The sequence below is a fragment of the Calliopsis andreniformis genome, chromosome 10 (assembly GCF_051401765.1).
Source record: "Calliopsis andreniformis isolate RMS-2024a chromosome 10, iyCalAndr_principal, whole genome shotgun sequence".
NCBI lineage: Eukaryota > Metazoa > Arthropoda > Insecta > Hymenoptera > Andrenidae > Calliopsis > Calliopsis andreniformis.
The window spans coordinates 21,220,206-21,235,362 of NC_135071.1; the positions used below are offsets into that span (position 1 = coordinate 21,220,206).

Below are 15,157 nucleotides of genomic sequence, written 5' to 3' on the forward strand. Positions count from 1 at the left end.
ATCGTTATTTTGTAACCTACAATCTCATTTTGATAGTTTTATCAACTTTAAACTATATTGTAGCAATAGTTATTGAATTAAATAATTCATATTTATGACGATTTTCGCTTTTTCGATAATGTAGTTTACGAGGAAATTAATTGTTCGCTGTGTTTACAAAATAAAGGCATCCTAAAAAAATCCATGAGAATTCCTGTGATCTAGTTAAGAGTAACTTACTCTTATATATTATTTCCATGTTATATGAAAGAATACAGTCGTCAGATTCATTTGCTTTTCTTATTTTTTAGCACGAATACATTTATATACTCATATACTCAACTATTCGAATATTACGCGTCAACACTTTAATTGGTAACTCCAATTACGATATAATTCGTATATACACGATGGACAGACTAGACTAACAATGAATTTGAAGTCTTGTCAAGATAACTGCTTTTAGACTTACTGCAATGATGGCATTCAATATAGCAGCCTTTAGAGCTGCACAATTCGTATTTATTTTTTATTTAAGACAAGATTTATATATCATAACAATCGTACTTCAAGGCTTTTTTACAGTGACTTTGTTAAATTTATGTTTCAGTAAAAAACTATAAAATACGATCGTGTTTTCGAAACAGTCTCTACCGTTTACTCTCCACCGTTTGCTGTAGAGCTACGTATACTATTCTGACTATATTGAAAACTTGTAAGTGCAATCTTGTGAGCTTGCTATATAATAAATGTCCTATCTTTTATCATGTTAATACGTATAATAATTTGTGTGTGTAAAAATGCTCGAAGTCAATATTATATATTTAATAATAAAACACAAAATAATATGTTAGGCACCAATTGGGCTGAGAAGTGATATTAATCAAATTTAAATAAAATTAATTAAAAGACTTTATAAAATATGTATATTAGTAGGAATTTTTTTGAAGCTTAACATACAGCGCGATCAAGCGTGGCTTCAAACGCCCCGACGTCGATGTATTAATAAAAAGTAAATTGCCAAATTTTAATATACTCTGCTTACAGAATATGTTTCCAATGCAAAACTTCCATCAAAAACCCAGGAATCTTTGGCTACTTTGGGTATATTTATTTAAATAATTATAATATAGTAATATGGTACAGCTTGAGTTAGAGTACAGGATGAATTTGAAACATGTAACATCCTTTTACATCATATGTTGCCCGTTTGGTGGAGCGTATTGAGATTGTTGGCTTACCGCAGGTGCTGCTGATCCTGGTGGACCATAGGGCCCTGGCATAGAACCAGTTTGAGGTGGATATCTGTCGCACAATGTCATTAATAGTCATTTTTTTATTTTTCCTTTATTAATAGTGTACAATAAATGACTATTTTCATAGAATAACATTAATCATAGCAAAAAACTTGTATTTTAAGGAATGTTCTATATTGTAAAAATAAATATCGCACTCATATTTACACATACCCTTGATGAGAATAAGGAAGGTTACTTTGCTCTAACGCTGATGAACCCTGAGCATGTCCTAGGGCATGTTGATGTGGACCTGATTGTACATGAAAATGCTGAGGTAACGTCATGTTAGGAATACTCGCAGGAGTCATGTATTCACTGGTTGGAATGTTGGTACTATACGGTCCAGATGAACCACTTCCAACAGGGAAAGACTGATGAGGTGGAGGTACCCCGTTAAATATCTATCAGAAAATTGAGGCGTTTTTAATATAAGTATTACAACTATTGTAAACAACTAAAATATACATTGGTACTTACATGTGGTGGCGGTGGTCCTTGATTTTGAAACTGGTAAGGATGTACTTGTGGTGCCATTTTAGGCAAAGTATAATTAGATAGTGTAGGAGGTGGTGGTTCTCGCATCAATGTGTGATATAAATTAAGAGCATCCACCAGATCAGAACTTAATTGAGTTAGTTGTGCATGCCTCCTATCCACTTTTTCTAAAGCTGCATCGATTAACGGTCCCATTGCGGTAACTTGTTCTATAAGATATTATTCTAGATCAATGACTTTATTACGCATAATCCATTACAAAAAGAAGTACAATATTTATTACAGTACCTTCTAATTCAAGCATTTCTTGTGGATCAGACGTATCACACTGAGGATCAGCTTCAACATGTAACAAGTGTAGAAGTTTATCCATTTTTCTTTCATCTATTTCCACCTCGACCACCTCTGGCTCTCTCTTTACTGTTTTTACTTCTACTTCCTCAGCAAATTGAACCATTTTTTTGTTGCCATGCTCTAATTCTATACATAAACTTGTATGTAGAACTTCAATGTAAATTGCGTATAACTTAATATACATAGAATCTTACTTGTGAATTGTTCAGGTTCCACAGATAAGTCAGCAGTAACAAAATTAGAAGGAAAAAGCCCTTCTCCTCTATGATTACTCCCTTTCCACCAATTTGGATCGGATTCATCCAAAATGTTAACTAAAATACAAACAACAACAATAACTTCATCGTTACATTACATACTGATCATAGCTGAATGTTTCGGCTATGATTAAAATATAATTCTTGCGCAAAAAAAAATGTTGCAAAAGAAATTGTATCATACTTATTTCTCCTGCCAAAAATGTTAATTCATTATCTTCTGCTGCCTCAAAATCATAGAGAGCACGAACTTTCCTGCCTTCTGTGCTACTTGAAGCACCGAGTGCAGAGCTAACATTGGGATATAAACTGGTACTTTTTTTAGATGCTGGTGAACCGTGTGTAGAAGATGCTTGACCATGAGCTTTGCTATCTTTGAGTGAAAGTTCTATAGCTATAACAAGATAATATATGTAATTTTATTCTCTTTAGAAGATAAAAGCATAAAAAGCATACCTTTTGCAATATCTTTTTCTTCTTGTGAATCTGTCACTACATTTGGGTCTTTACTCAGCACATTTGTACGTTTAGGCTAAAAATCCATAACTTATGTTCAACATATTGACCTATAAATGAATTTATAAGTGTCACGACTCACCGTGTCTGATATAGAAATGAAATCGCAGCCTTCGCTTTTAAGTTTGTTATACAAGCTTGGAATTAAATTTAATTGAGGATCAGTTTTAAAATCACCCTCAGCCCACTTTTTTAAAAGTCCTCTTATTCTTTCAGCAATCTTTGGTTGGGAATGATTAATGAGTTTCCTTAGATCAGTTTCAAAATCTCTTGATGCGATTTCCAAATGAAACGTTTTTCCACAATTACTGACGCATGCATCTAACAACTAAATGAGAATTAAATATTAGCACTATTACAAACTGTAGTCGTTGATTTAAATATGTGTCATCCTGTGTGCTCCTTGTTATAGAATAAAACTATATATTTTAAACAATTTACTAACCGTTAACGCTTGCATAACAATATGAGGATCTGGAGAATGCAGTCTTTTAACAATTGATCGTAAACAATCCTTTGCATTTTGAGTAGAGACTCCTACTTTATCACAAATATCCATTATTTGGCCCCATTCTTCAGACATATTCTTCTCACTGGTTGCCTTTTCTGTTATAACAAATTACAACAAGTCAATATTTTAGCCCCTATTAAGATTTTCTATAAATACTGTAATCTGCAATTTCTATAAAATATTTCACAATTTTACAAATGTTTGTTTATAAAGTCTAAAGAACAAACAATACAGATCAATCACGCAATAAATGTTGAACTTTTACTAGAGCATTTGAAAATATTTTTCTGTATGTTGTAGTTTCATTGTTATAAATAAACATTTTCATTGATATACTACAGGACAAGTGATCGCGGTGATGTGAAAAAGGATGGAATAATTCGTGAAATCTGGTCTCTTAATTGGAGGTCAAATGTCAACAACCGCTTAATGCGTTCATCAAACGTGAAATTTTAATTTGAAGAAGAAAAATAAATTGAACACAGTAATGGGAAAAGAATGAACAAGCTGTCATAAGACCAAATACGAATTTTCATAATGAAAAAATAAATAGTCTAGAAGAATTATTCGAACTGAATTAAGGCTAGGGAGAAGTTTACCACTCACCGACATCAGCATCGAAAGGCGAGGAGGTCTGGAAGAGGCCCATTTTGTTATAATTTCTATGAAGTAATCCTCTTTGACAGTTACGTCCGTTACGCGCTGTCACGGAATCGCCTTACGTTTTTCTCTGCGCATCAAGCTGATATTTACTTACAAACACGAGACCGAATGACTAATAACATTCTAATCTACCATCGAGGGACATCTTTCTTTCGACCTGCCAAAAAAACTCGATACTATCGAATCATCTCGAACGTAATGTCAAACGAGAAAGTTTAGTATCGTAAATTTTCCAGTGGAACGAAATATTGAACACGTAGGTTACGAAACATCTGAGAAATTATATATACTCCATGTTCAAAATACCTGAAGTGATTAAAAGACTTAAGAATTTTCTTAATTTGGATGTTTCGAAAGGAAACATTAAAATGAACGTCAAGAATCGATACATCGTAAAACATTAATAATGCTGGATTTCTACCATCTTACGTCAGCCAGTGAAATTGTTTTTCGCAACTTTATGTCTACCGATGTTAAAACAGATTTAATAGATATCGCAGGTGCGACATCTATGGATCAGGACTGTTTAGCTCATTACGAGACTCTACTTTGACGACGAACGTGTTCGAACTCCGAACCCACCTCACCTCCGCTAAATTCTATAGTCTTTGTTGCTTTCGTGTTAATATCGAATAGGAATACAATATGTTGGTTCAACAACAGTCCGACGTTGACGAACTTTTTGATGTAAAAAATAACTTTTTTATTGGCAATTATCAACAATGCATCAACGAAGCACAGAAGTTGAAGGTTCATTTCTCTTTAAACTATTTTACTTAATACTGTCACTATTGACAGATGCTACTACACATTGACGACTTTTATATTTTTATTAACGTTATCTCATAATGATTCCCAATTATTAATTTTGCAATATTTTTATATTGTTCCAGCCATCTTCGTCAGAAGTGGCAGTGGAACGAGATGCATATTTGTACCGTGCATACATAGCACAACGAAAATTCCGTGTTGTGTTAGATGAAATTAGTAGTTCATCACCAGTAGAATTGCAACCGCTTAAAATATTGGCAGATTATTTTGCAAATCCTGGTCGGAGAGAAGCAATAGTTGCAGAATTACAACAAGCAATAAATCATGCCAATTGTGATAATCAGAATTTTTTGATAACTGCTGCAACTATTTATTGTCATGAAAATAATTTAGAGGCAGCATTAACATTACTTAACAATGCCAATCAGTTAGAGTGTTTAGCATTAAAATTGACAATTTATTTAAAAATGCATCGCGTAGACTTAGCAAAGAAAGTATTGAAACAGATGCAAGAAAGGGACGACGATGCAACTTTAACTCAACTGGCACAAGCATGGGTAAACACGAGTGCCAGCGCTGAAAAGCTACAAGATGTCTATTATATACTTCAGGTATGCAGTAATTGCAGTATAACAAAATATACTTCATATAAAACATTATATTGTTTTAGGAAATGATAGATAAATATTCGCTTACCAGTATGATGTTAAATGGACAAGCTGCTTGCTTTATTGGGCAAGGTAAATACGAAGAGGCAGAAAGAGTTTTACAAGAATCTTTGGAGAAAGATAGCAATAATCCTGTTACTTTAATTAACATGGTTGTTCTTTCGCAACATTTGGGAAAAACACCTGAAGTTTCCAATCGTTATTTAAGTCAATTAAAGGAATTACATGCAGAACATCCATTTGTTAAGGAGTATTCTCAGAAAGCTATGGAATTCCAAAGACTCACGAAACAATATTCATGTACCTAAATGTCACATATTATAAATTATATTAAAGATAAAAAAAATAAAATTAAATTCTTTATTAATTCGTTATTTGTTATTGAACGATACAACAGTTAATCGTAGGATAATCCTTGTTACATCGTTTATAATATACTAATGTATTTAGAAAAAATGTACAAAATTCGTGACTTTGATATGAATTAATAAAAATAGTTTACAGGAAATGAAAGTCTTTTAGAAAACCAACATACAAGCAATAAAGAATGTGCATGAATACGCATGGATACCATAAAAAAATCAAAGTTAGAGTTGCAGATGGCGCCCGACCTACGCTACCTCGCATCGCCATTACTCCTATACTCCTATCTGTTCCTATCTGAATTCAAGAGGAGGGAGGGGCTGGTTTGCTTGGCCTTTCGTGGTTTTTCTACGATTCATCCTCCCGTCTGTCGGTTGAAACATTTGAAACGCCGATAAACAACGAGTCATTCAAGAATTCGAAATCACGGTATATCGAAACGATCCGAGGAACAGGAAAAAGCAGGGCGGGAACCAAGAAGGGTCCAAACAAGCGTATCCAATTTTCATGGGCATCGAAAATCTTGAGGCGTCGCGCAATGGTAAATCTGGTGATTCCTTTGATTCGTGGTGATCATGCAGATCATGGCTCATTTAACACTATTGCTATTTTCAATAGTCGTTCGAATGGGAAATAACTACTGCTTCAAACAAATTGAGGGACTCGAGGTTTGTTTTCAATTGGCGACTCCGTAATTGATTCTCCTCCTTCTTCTCTTTTTTGGCTCGCGATGCGATACTCATGCTCGTGCACACATGCTTTCAAGTGACGCCTGTCGAGCGTAGTCAAGCGGTTGATCGTTCCACTAGAAACCGGAAATTAATCAGAAAAACGGAAATCGTACGCGTGTATGTACACAACATGCAGCTGGTATATACTTAGGTAAACTGGATCTTCTTAATCGATGTTTTTTCACGATGTCCTCTTTCTTAAGCGGTTTACATTCATATTTTCTCTTATCATGGATTGAAATTATTAGTTGTTTTTAATAATGAATTTAAATAAAAATGAATACGAAATTAAAAAGGGACATTAAATCCATGTGTGAAAAAAGAGAACATAATTTCGACTATACACATTAATCCGCAACGATTAAGCGTTGTATTGCGTAAACCGAATGCTGAAAGCAGGAAATATAAGACGTTGGGAATTATTACGTTTGAGTTTTAAAGCGAATAGTTAATAACGAATCATTCTCTGAACCCTCCATAAATGTTGAACAACAGAAGTTTCTATTGAATACGCCATAAAGATGACAAACGAAAATGATCAAATGATTTTGATGGATAGAAATGTTAGGTAGCTTGAAGAATAATTGTTCTTTATCTTGCTTTTCGGAAAAATTTCTACATAGATAAAAGACTTTCTAACATTAAAAAAAAATTCAATATTTATTGACTATCAGACCGATCTCGTAGATGTACGGATAAATAAGAAATAAAGAATTTCATATTCATATGTATGTATCTATGTCCGACACGACAGGCTGATCCCGGCAGATTCTCCATCGTCGTCAAATTCCCATTGAAAAAATGAACGCGATACAACGAGCAATATCGTAATTGTTTTGTTCTTGGTATTTATCTCTGTAAGTTTCCCCAGAAAAGTATAATTCTTTCGGGGGAATGTCTCGAATGTCTTCCTCGCCAGCATTTCGCTGGTGGAAGAAAAAAATGGCGACTCGTGGCCTCTAGATCGCGCGACCACCGAATATAAGCTGCTGTATTCGCGTACTTCCATAAAGTGCACTGGACTCGTCTCTCATGTATACATCGATAAAAATCAACAGAGATCTGAAGAAAGTATTTACGCATATTATGCTTGAAATAAGATCGTATTTCTGGTTCTACGATCTTCGGATTCCAAACGGAGCTATTTAAAATGGCGATCTGCGCGAGGAACGCATACGCGATCACAAAGAGAGTGGCTTGCAACGTGAATGTCATCGAAACGGAGGAGACGACATAGATCGATGGAGAAGTGAATGGTCGTTCTCCTTCCGTTCCTTTCCTTTGCCTTGAAAAATAGTCGTGCTTGAGGCGAACGAGAAGAAATAAAACAGGTGTATCTCGATGCGTGACAGGAACAGCAGTAAAGACGTACGGAGGACAAAGCAAGGTTCGAATCTTCAAGATGTCAGGAAGGCCACATCGTCTACGCGCACTTCGTCCACGACCTCAGCAAACCAAATCGGAGTCGCGCAAGGAAGGTAACCTTAAAGAGGATCACGAGGAAGTCGCGATGAAAGAACATGAGCTACAAGATGACACCGATGAAATCTCCTACGATATAAAGGACAATGATTCGGAGAATGATTTGAAACGCGGACACGATGGCCTCGACTGCTCCGGTTCCTCGCATAGTTATGAGTGCAAAACGTGCAAACCATCCAAATCATTACCGAGCCTCAAGGCGTATCTCGATCATTTGAAAAAAGAGCACAAGCAGAAGGTACATTAGGATCTCAAATACATACAAATTTCATTAGAAGAAAGTATTAATCTAGCTTTTCAATTTTTTAAGGGTTACCTTTTTTGTTACATATAGATGCATTTCAAGTTACTATTTCTTGAGGATTACAACCATTTATCGTACTTCAAATAATTCCAATAAAAAAATGATTTCATGATTTTTAGGGAAAATTTATACGTGATATTGGAAATCGATGCTCCATGTGCTCATATGTTGCATTGAGTTTAAGAGATTTGGAAACTCATCAGAGAGTACATCATTTAAAGAGAAGATTTTTTCGATGTGCCAAATGTTCTTATGTAACACATGTACGTGCTCGGTACACGAAGCATGTGAAATATCATTCTATGCCAATGATCAAATGTGATGCTTGTGATTTTCGTACCCCGTACAAAGTAAATACAATTTATTATTTGAAGGATAACTTATTGCTTGTTGAATAAAGTAGTAATGGTAAATGTATTTTTTCAGTGGAATTTGGACAGGCATACTCGAAATCACGGAGGAGGAGGAGCTTTCCAGTGTCGTGCTTGTAATTTTACAGCTGACATTCGGCAGAGCCTAACAGTACACGAAACTAATCATCATGAGCCTCCTGTGGGCCAGACAAATCGTAAATCCAACACCCCCTTTGAACGTAAACCAAGAAATAGTCCTAAGCGTTATAATCAAGTAATATAATATTTTGTTTTACAAATATCGCTTCATAGTACATAAAAACGTATGCTTGATATTACTTGATATTACTTCAGGTAGGTGCAAGTGATTTCAGAGAAGCTCTACAGATATCTGGAAATACTACAGTATCTATTAGCCCTGGAGACTCCTTTCTTTCTGATCAGTCAATCAATTCGATCGAAGATAAAAGAAGCGCGATAGCTAATGCAGAATGTATAGCATTAAAATGTGAAGAAAAAGGTTGTCAATTTATCACTGCATGGGACTCTGAAATGCAACGACATTTAGCAGAATGTCATGCTCCAGTCACACCAAACAAATCCAGAAAACCACTGCCAATGTTAATTCCCTTGAGTCCTATTAAACACAGCACTACCTCTAGCGGATCTTCTACGACGCTGTTAAAAGTTCCACGTGTTAGGGTAAGACCAGAACTTGCGCAAATCGCGAGAGATACGGAACTGGCAAAGTTGTACGGAAACAAGGAAGTTAGTTATCTGATTTGTACCTTTTACTATTGCTTCGTCGCTTCTAGAATTGATTAATGTTAATATACGGCTATTCTGCAGGGCAGCAACTTAAAGAGGGATGCAAGTAGTGCAGATTTATTTGAAAAAAAAAACGCGTCCTTCTTTGATAAGCTGAAGGAAAAACTTACCACGACGACATCGATTAGTAACGGGGGTGCGGAGGTGGCTGTAAGTAGTACCGCGAACGATTTGAAATGCTGGTGTACGTTTAAAGCTAGTAGCATGGAGGAGCTGGCTTGTCACAAGCGAACACACCACACTGCTCTCAGTGTATCCGTGGGCGCGACGCGTTGTCCAAAGTGCAGAAGACGTTGCAAAAGTTCCACCGATCTGCAAGCTCACATGCAGTGTTGTCGCTCGACGGGCAACGATACGTCCATAGACAGTAGCTTAGAAAAATTAACGAATTGTTCAGAGCTCCGTGTGACCTCGTATCGCGGTGAATACGCATTCCCAGCGCAAATGGATTGGGACGTTAATCTCATTGGACTGAATTCCTCTGGATCATCGGTATGATGTTTCTATAGAAGTAATAATATAATATCTATTCTTCACTTGAACGCGTGCACATAACTAATACGAGAGAACAGACATGTACACGAACGAATACGAATTAATTGCAATACGAGAGTCAACAGATCTGACTATGCGCTTCGATCGCAAGCAAACTCCCCATACGGCCATTAGAATTTCTGCGTAGAATAATATTTTCAGTTTATCTTAAAGCTACAAATTTTTTCATTCGAATATGCAACTATGCTATTTATGTTAATTATGTACTTTTTTCTTTTTATTATTAAGAATGTGCTTTTAATGTTATTGAAAGTTGAGATCGTAGACCCTTGCGCTTCAAGGATGATTAACGCTTAATTTGGATAAAGGCCGTAAAATCTTTTATCAGGTTGAAGGCGCTTCGACGTATCCGAGTGGCCGACGGGTATTCAAATGCCCGCATTGTCCATTTTGGGCATCCACCGCAAGTCGCTTTCACGTTCATATTGTCGGTCATTTAAATCGGAAGCCATTCGAGTGTTCCCTGTGCGCATATCGTTCTAACTGGCGATGGGACATCACAAAACATATTAAACTTAAAGCAGCTAAAGATCCAGTTCATATGACCGCCAGAGTACTTATGACGGATGAGACAGGTCGACGGAATTATTCCAAGTATAACAAGTACCTTGCACAGGTGAAAGCATAAATTTCACACTTAGACTAAGCCGAAATCCTTTCATTTTGGTGCTTGTCAATTTTTTCAGGCGCACTGATTATATATATATATATATATATTTTTTTATATTTGTATATACATGTATAGTTCCTTTCGTATATAATCGCTTCTCTTCTTCTATGAGTATCTTATTATTTTTCTCCGACAAGCACAACTGGATGATTCTTAGAATCGATTACGTAGTTAAGGGTAATGTAATTTCGAAACTGAAAATTTTAAATAGAGCGCTTGGACACTTGATTGGTATTATGATGTCAATCTAATATTACGATCACAAGCATATTCTTAGTAATTACAACCGATACAATTACGAAATGTTTTACACTTCGAACGTGCCTTTTTTTTACAAATTTCTACATTTTATTACAGAAAAAGAAATAAGTTCTCAGTGTGCCGAAGTAGTCGTTCTTAGATTAACTACGAATTTCTTCTTTTCCATTGTATGACAAGCAAATGTTACTTGCTATGTTTTTCATTCATTTCTTTTTTTAGGTTGACCAGCAATCATGGGACGATCAAAATATAGAAGAGCATAGTGTAGAAGAAAACAATTCTGATGAACCACCAACAAAGTTATTAATAATGAACAGTAACGATTACTTGCAAACATCAGAACTATCGTCTGCTTCAGTTTCAATTGTATCTGGCAGTGATGAAAATCATAGCGTTAATAATGCGATCAATATTGATGTGAGGCCTCCGCCGCCGCTTAAAGCTGCAGCTAGAAATCGAGGACAGTCTTTGCTCAAAAGTAATTTAATTTCCCCACAAGGTGGCACGAGTGGATCCGTTTTCTCTTCAATTACAGAAGAAAATAAACGCACTATATGGAAATGCAAGCGTTGCAATTTTAGACATTCCAACCGGGAAACTGTGTCGTTGCATGTGAAATCTCATAATGAATCGGAACAGCGTCAACTAGATGAAAAAGTGTGTTGCATTTGAACAGTTCTATTCTTACTAATGCCTTCATTCCAGTTGTTTATTTTCTTTTATCGTCAATTTATTTATAGAACCCATTTGGTTGCGGAGATTGTCCATTTTCTGCATCTGATGCAGCAACTCTGTCCATGCATAGAATCCACCATCGTCCTAATTTGGAAGCGATTTTCAAATGCTATCTATGTCCATATTACGTTAGCACAAAGGCGTATGTATTTCTATAACATCAAGGGTATAAAGGTCTCGCACTATTCAGCAAATATTTATGTTTTTTATTACAGAGAACTTTTGGATCATGTTAGACTTCATGGAGAAGAGCTTGCTGTAGTACACCAACAAAATGTAGATTATAATTTTTCCCCTACTAAATGTAAAGAAACTTCAAACACAAATGAGAGTGAGTTTGAAACATCCGCGTCGGTATTTAGTATGCATTTGTTAACCGAATTACATTCAATTTCTATCGTTTCAGATACTAACCGCATGAAACAAGAGAAGCCTGCAGAACAGGTGATTCATATAACTACACAAAACAATACTACCTGTATCGTTAATGCAACTAAGAATTCCAGTGCGCCACCACCGTTACTTCTTGATACACGAGCACTGCCAGAGTCTCCGCTAGTCTGGGTATCCAAGCCGGACGGTACGCTAGCTAAAATGTTAAAATGTCGTCACTGCCCGTTCGTATCCTCGCGCCGTGCTGAGGTTCGAGATCACGAGATCATGCATCTTGATTCTCCCAGCCATGGATCTGTAATCGCTTGCACAGATTGTACTTTTACTTGCACGCGTAGGGAGGTGATGATTGCTCATACGGACATGCATTCTGGATCCTTAGGAACCGTTCACTGTTTGGTGGACGATTCGAGACCAGATTCTCAGCAGTTGAACGATTTAAGCACGCTCTTAGGATTTACACAGCCGCCTGTGTTAGGTTCAGAGCCCGATCTACGAGATTCAAGATTGGTACACTGTTGCGGTAAATGTCCAGCGCGATTCCTTTGCGAAAAAGAATTGCGAATACACTTGCGTTATCATTCCACGGAATTGGCTTATTCCTGTCAGTGGTGCTCGTACGCAGCTCGCCAACCGGCTCATCTTTTGGCTCATCAAAAAGCGCATTCTACAGAGTACCAAGAGCGCACCAAGTACTTGTTATCTTTGTACGGTTATTCGCAGCGTTATGCACCGCCCACCACGGCCTGTGTCGAAGCAGGTGACCAGGACTCCGGAAATTCGACAGCTACTGTTGCATGGATTGTGGTGGAAGTTTCTGACAGCTCAAGCAATGCATTCAATAGTAACGCGAACAACATTAATCAACGAACTGGAAGTCAGGTGTTCACTTGTGCTAAATGCCCGGCTCGTTATTTTAAGTTGGATGCTTTAGAGTATCATATGACTTTACATGGATCAAATAACAGGTTCAAATGTACCGAGTGCGATTATTCATCCAAGACTGCTCAGAATCTAGTAAAGCATCAAGTAGTTCATCGGCGACAGAATGAAACGAACGAATTGTCTGCCAGCCTATCACCGCCTCCTGATCCACAGTTTGGGATCTTTATGCGGGGCAATCCTAATTTTGTCTATCCTGGTTATTTAAGAAATGGCCGATTGAAAGAGAAACGGTACAAATGTCATAAGTGTCCCTCCGCGTTTGAGAAACGAGAACAGTATAGGGTTCATTTGACACTGCACGGCGCGAAACAAAGATATCGTTGTGACACTTGCGATTATTCCGTAAAATATTATGCTAACTACATTCAACACTTAAAAAAACACCAAGCGAATGCAGAAGCACAGGCTTCCCGCAGACAGTTCGAAGACGAGACAATTACTATAGACGGTGATACAATCTCTGATGGAATAGGTTCAATGTCTCGTTCAGGTAAGACCCTCAAATCGGTAAACACTTCGTCAACAATAGCGTCTATGAATGGTACATCCGTGTTAAATTATGGTGGGATTCAAGCCTCGAACCAAGACAAGCAGTCTATGATATTACTGCAAAAGAAAGGAATATTATTGTCAACTAACGAGGAGATCGAAACCTTACGCTGTCAAAGTTGTCCATTTTCTACTTGCGATAAGGATGCGATGGACGCTCACAAACGACGACACGGTATCGAGAGGATGACACCGTCATGTCCTCATTGCGATTATATACCAAGAAAAGATGAAAATGTTGGAGAACATATTAGATTGCATTTCACCAGATTATATAAACCAGAATCTTATCTTATCATAGAACTTTTAACTTTAACGATGAAGAAGGTCGCCATGAATGGAAAGGAGGAGAAACAAAAGGCTGCTGAGTTACTTTTCAAAGAATGTGCAGATGGAAGATTCTTCCCCTTTAACGATACAAATTCTTCTGCTAATTCTTCTACTTGTAAAGAAAAAGTTATAGTAGATCCAAATACTGGTGAAACTAAGCAACATTTATCCGTTTAAAATATTACTTAGGAAACGGTCGTGTAATATACAGTTTATTGTATATACTATTAAGTATTTTAGGTGTTTATATCAATTTTCTAGATTCGTTGATTTAACGAATCGTGATAGAATCAGTCAGAAGTTGTTACGCTTCAAATGGTAGATCATAGAAAAATGAACATATTTGATCAATTGTAAGATGGACATTGTAGAATTTTTATCAACTACATGTGCATGTTAAAATAATACTACTTCATTCTTATCAGTGCTACTTGTACAGACATTTTGTTAACAATACAAGTTTATTGTTACAGCTTATTGCTGTCTACAGTTATAAAACCAACATATATAATTATGTCTTTTGATTCAATGTTTCTTAAATTGAATTCCATAGTTTTTTTTCTTTTTTGTATTTATGAAATATTTCTTTAAACACAGATTATCATTATTGTATATAACACGTGGAACTATTAATCTTGTACAATACAATAATAAACGACTGTCATTATAATCCTCTAGTTTCCATGTTCTCTTATTTGAAATCTAACATCCATTTAATTAAAATCAAATATTATTCAATCTGAATGTGTTTTATTCTTTCCAGTACTCGTAGAAGTCAGAACTGTATCAGAAATGTATTCCATCACGTGTTTGAATGGTAACGGCAACGGCAAGCGACAACAATTATATTCCTATAATTAAATAAGAAAGATATTTTTCAAATAAGTTAATAAGAAATACATATTTTGAATGGAAGGAAATGACTATTGATAATCAGTTGATGGCTACGCTTAAACACGTTTGTCTATGTTAATACGAATCGAGAATCTTGAAGTAAGGGAAAACAGGATCAATAAAATCTCTGCTCTAGTTTCGCGCATGACAACATTTATTTTACGAATTTCTTAAGGTTATGAATAAGCGAAGATCGTGATAGAAAATTGTTAGCTAGCTTGTACGCGACAGGTAAACAACTTGGCAAATTCA

At 36.2% G+C, this 15,157-nt stretch overlaps 3 protein-coding genes and 1 long non-coding RNA gene across 7 annotated transcripts; 2 read left to right on the top strand and 2 right to left on the bottom strand.

The window, feature by feature from the left end:
• Positions 1-882: 882 nt before the first annotated feature.
• On the bottom strand, positions 883-4,202 carry Stam (signal transducing adaptor molecule). Its single transcript, XM_076387619.1, has 10 exons — positions 4,017-4,202; positions 3,345-3,505; positions 2,982-3,227; positions 2,840-2,915; positions 2,568-2,777; positions 2,321-2,440; positions 2,061-2,252; positions 1,755-1,981; positions 1,449-1,678; positions 883-1,284 (listed from the first exon to the last, which is right to left on the bottom strand). Exons 1-10 carry the CDS (start codon positions 4,057-4,059, stop codon positions 1,170-1,172), a joined length of 1,620 nt encoding a protein of 539 aa, XP_076243734.1. The 5' UTR covers positions 4,060-4,202; the 3' UTR covers positions 883-1,169.
• A 408-nt stretch (positions 4,203-4,610) lies between these two features.
• On the top strand, positions 4,611-5,869 carry Epsiloncop (coatomer subunit epsilon). Its single transcript, XM_076387620.1, has 3 exons — positions 4,611-4,823; positions 4,967-5,455; positions 5,515-5,869. The coding sequence occupies exons 1-3, from the start codon at positions 4,719-4,721 to the stop codon at positions 5,818-5,820; spliced, it is 900 nt and encodes a 299-aa protein (XP_076243735.1). The 5' UTR covers positions 4,611-4,718; the 3' UTR covers positions 5,821-5,869.
• A 416-nt stretch (positions 5,870-6,285) lies between these two features.
• On the bottom strand, positions 6,286-7,009 carry LOC143184977 (uncharacterized). Its single transcript, XR_013002850.1, has 2 exons — positions 6,754-7,009; positions 6,286-6,680 (listed from the first exon to the last, which is right to left on the bottom strand). It is a non-coding gene; the product is annotated as an uncharacterized LOC143184977 (long non-coding RNA).
• LOC143184971 (uncharacterized) lies at positions 6,289-14,914 on the top strand. 4 transcript variants are annotated; one of them, XM_076387610.1, is made up of 11 exons: positions 6,289-6,416; positions 7,959-8,326; positions 8,512-8,742; positions 8,819-9,019; positions 9,100-9,513; positions 9,595-10,065; positions 10,457-10,744; positions 11,279-11,716; positions 11,800-11,936; positions 12,010-12,125; positions 12,201-14,914. In XM_076387610.1, exons 1-11 carry the CDS (start codon positions 6,383-6,385, stop codon positions 14,186-14,188), a joined length of 4,686 nt encoding a protein of 1,561 aa, XP_076243725.1. In that variant the 5' UTR covers positions 6,289-6,382; the 3' UTR covers positions 14,189-14,914. The 4 variants fall into 4 exon arrangements, with proteins under 4 accessions (XP_076243725.1, XP_076243727.1, XP_076243726.1 ...); XM_076387612.1 differs by having other exon boundaries at positions 9,595-9,723; positions 12,201-14,912; XM_076387611.1 differs by lacking the exon at positions 10,457-10,744 and having other exon boundaries at positions 12,201-14,913.
• Positions 14,915-15,157: the final 243 nt, after the last annotated feature.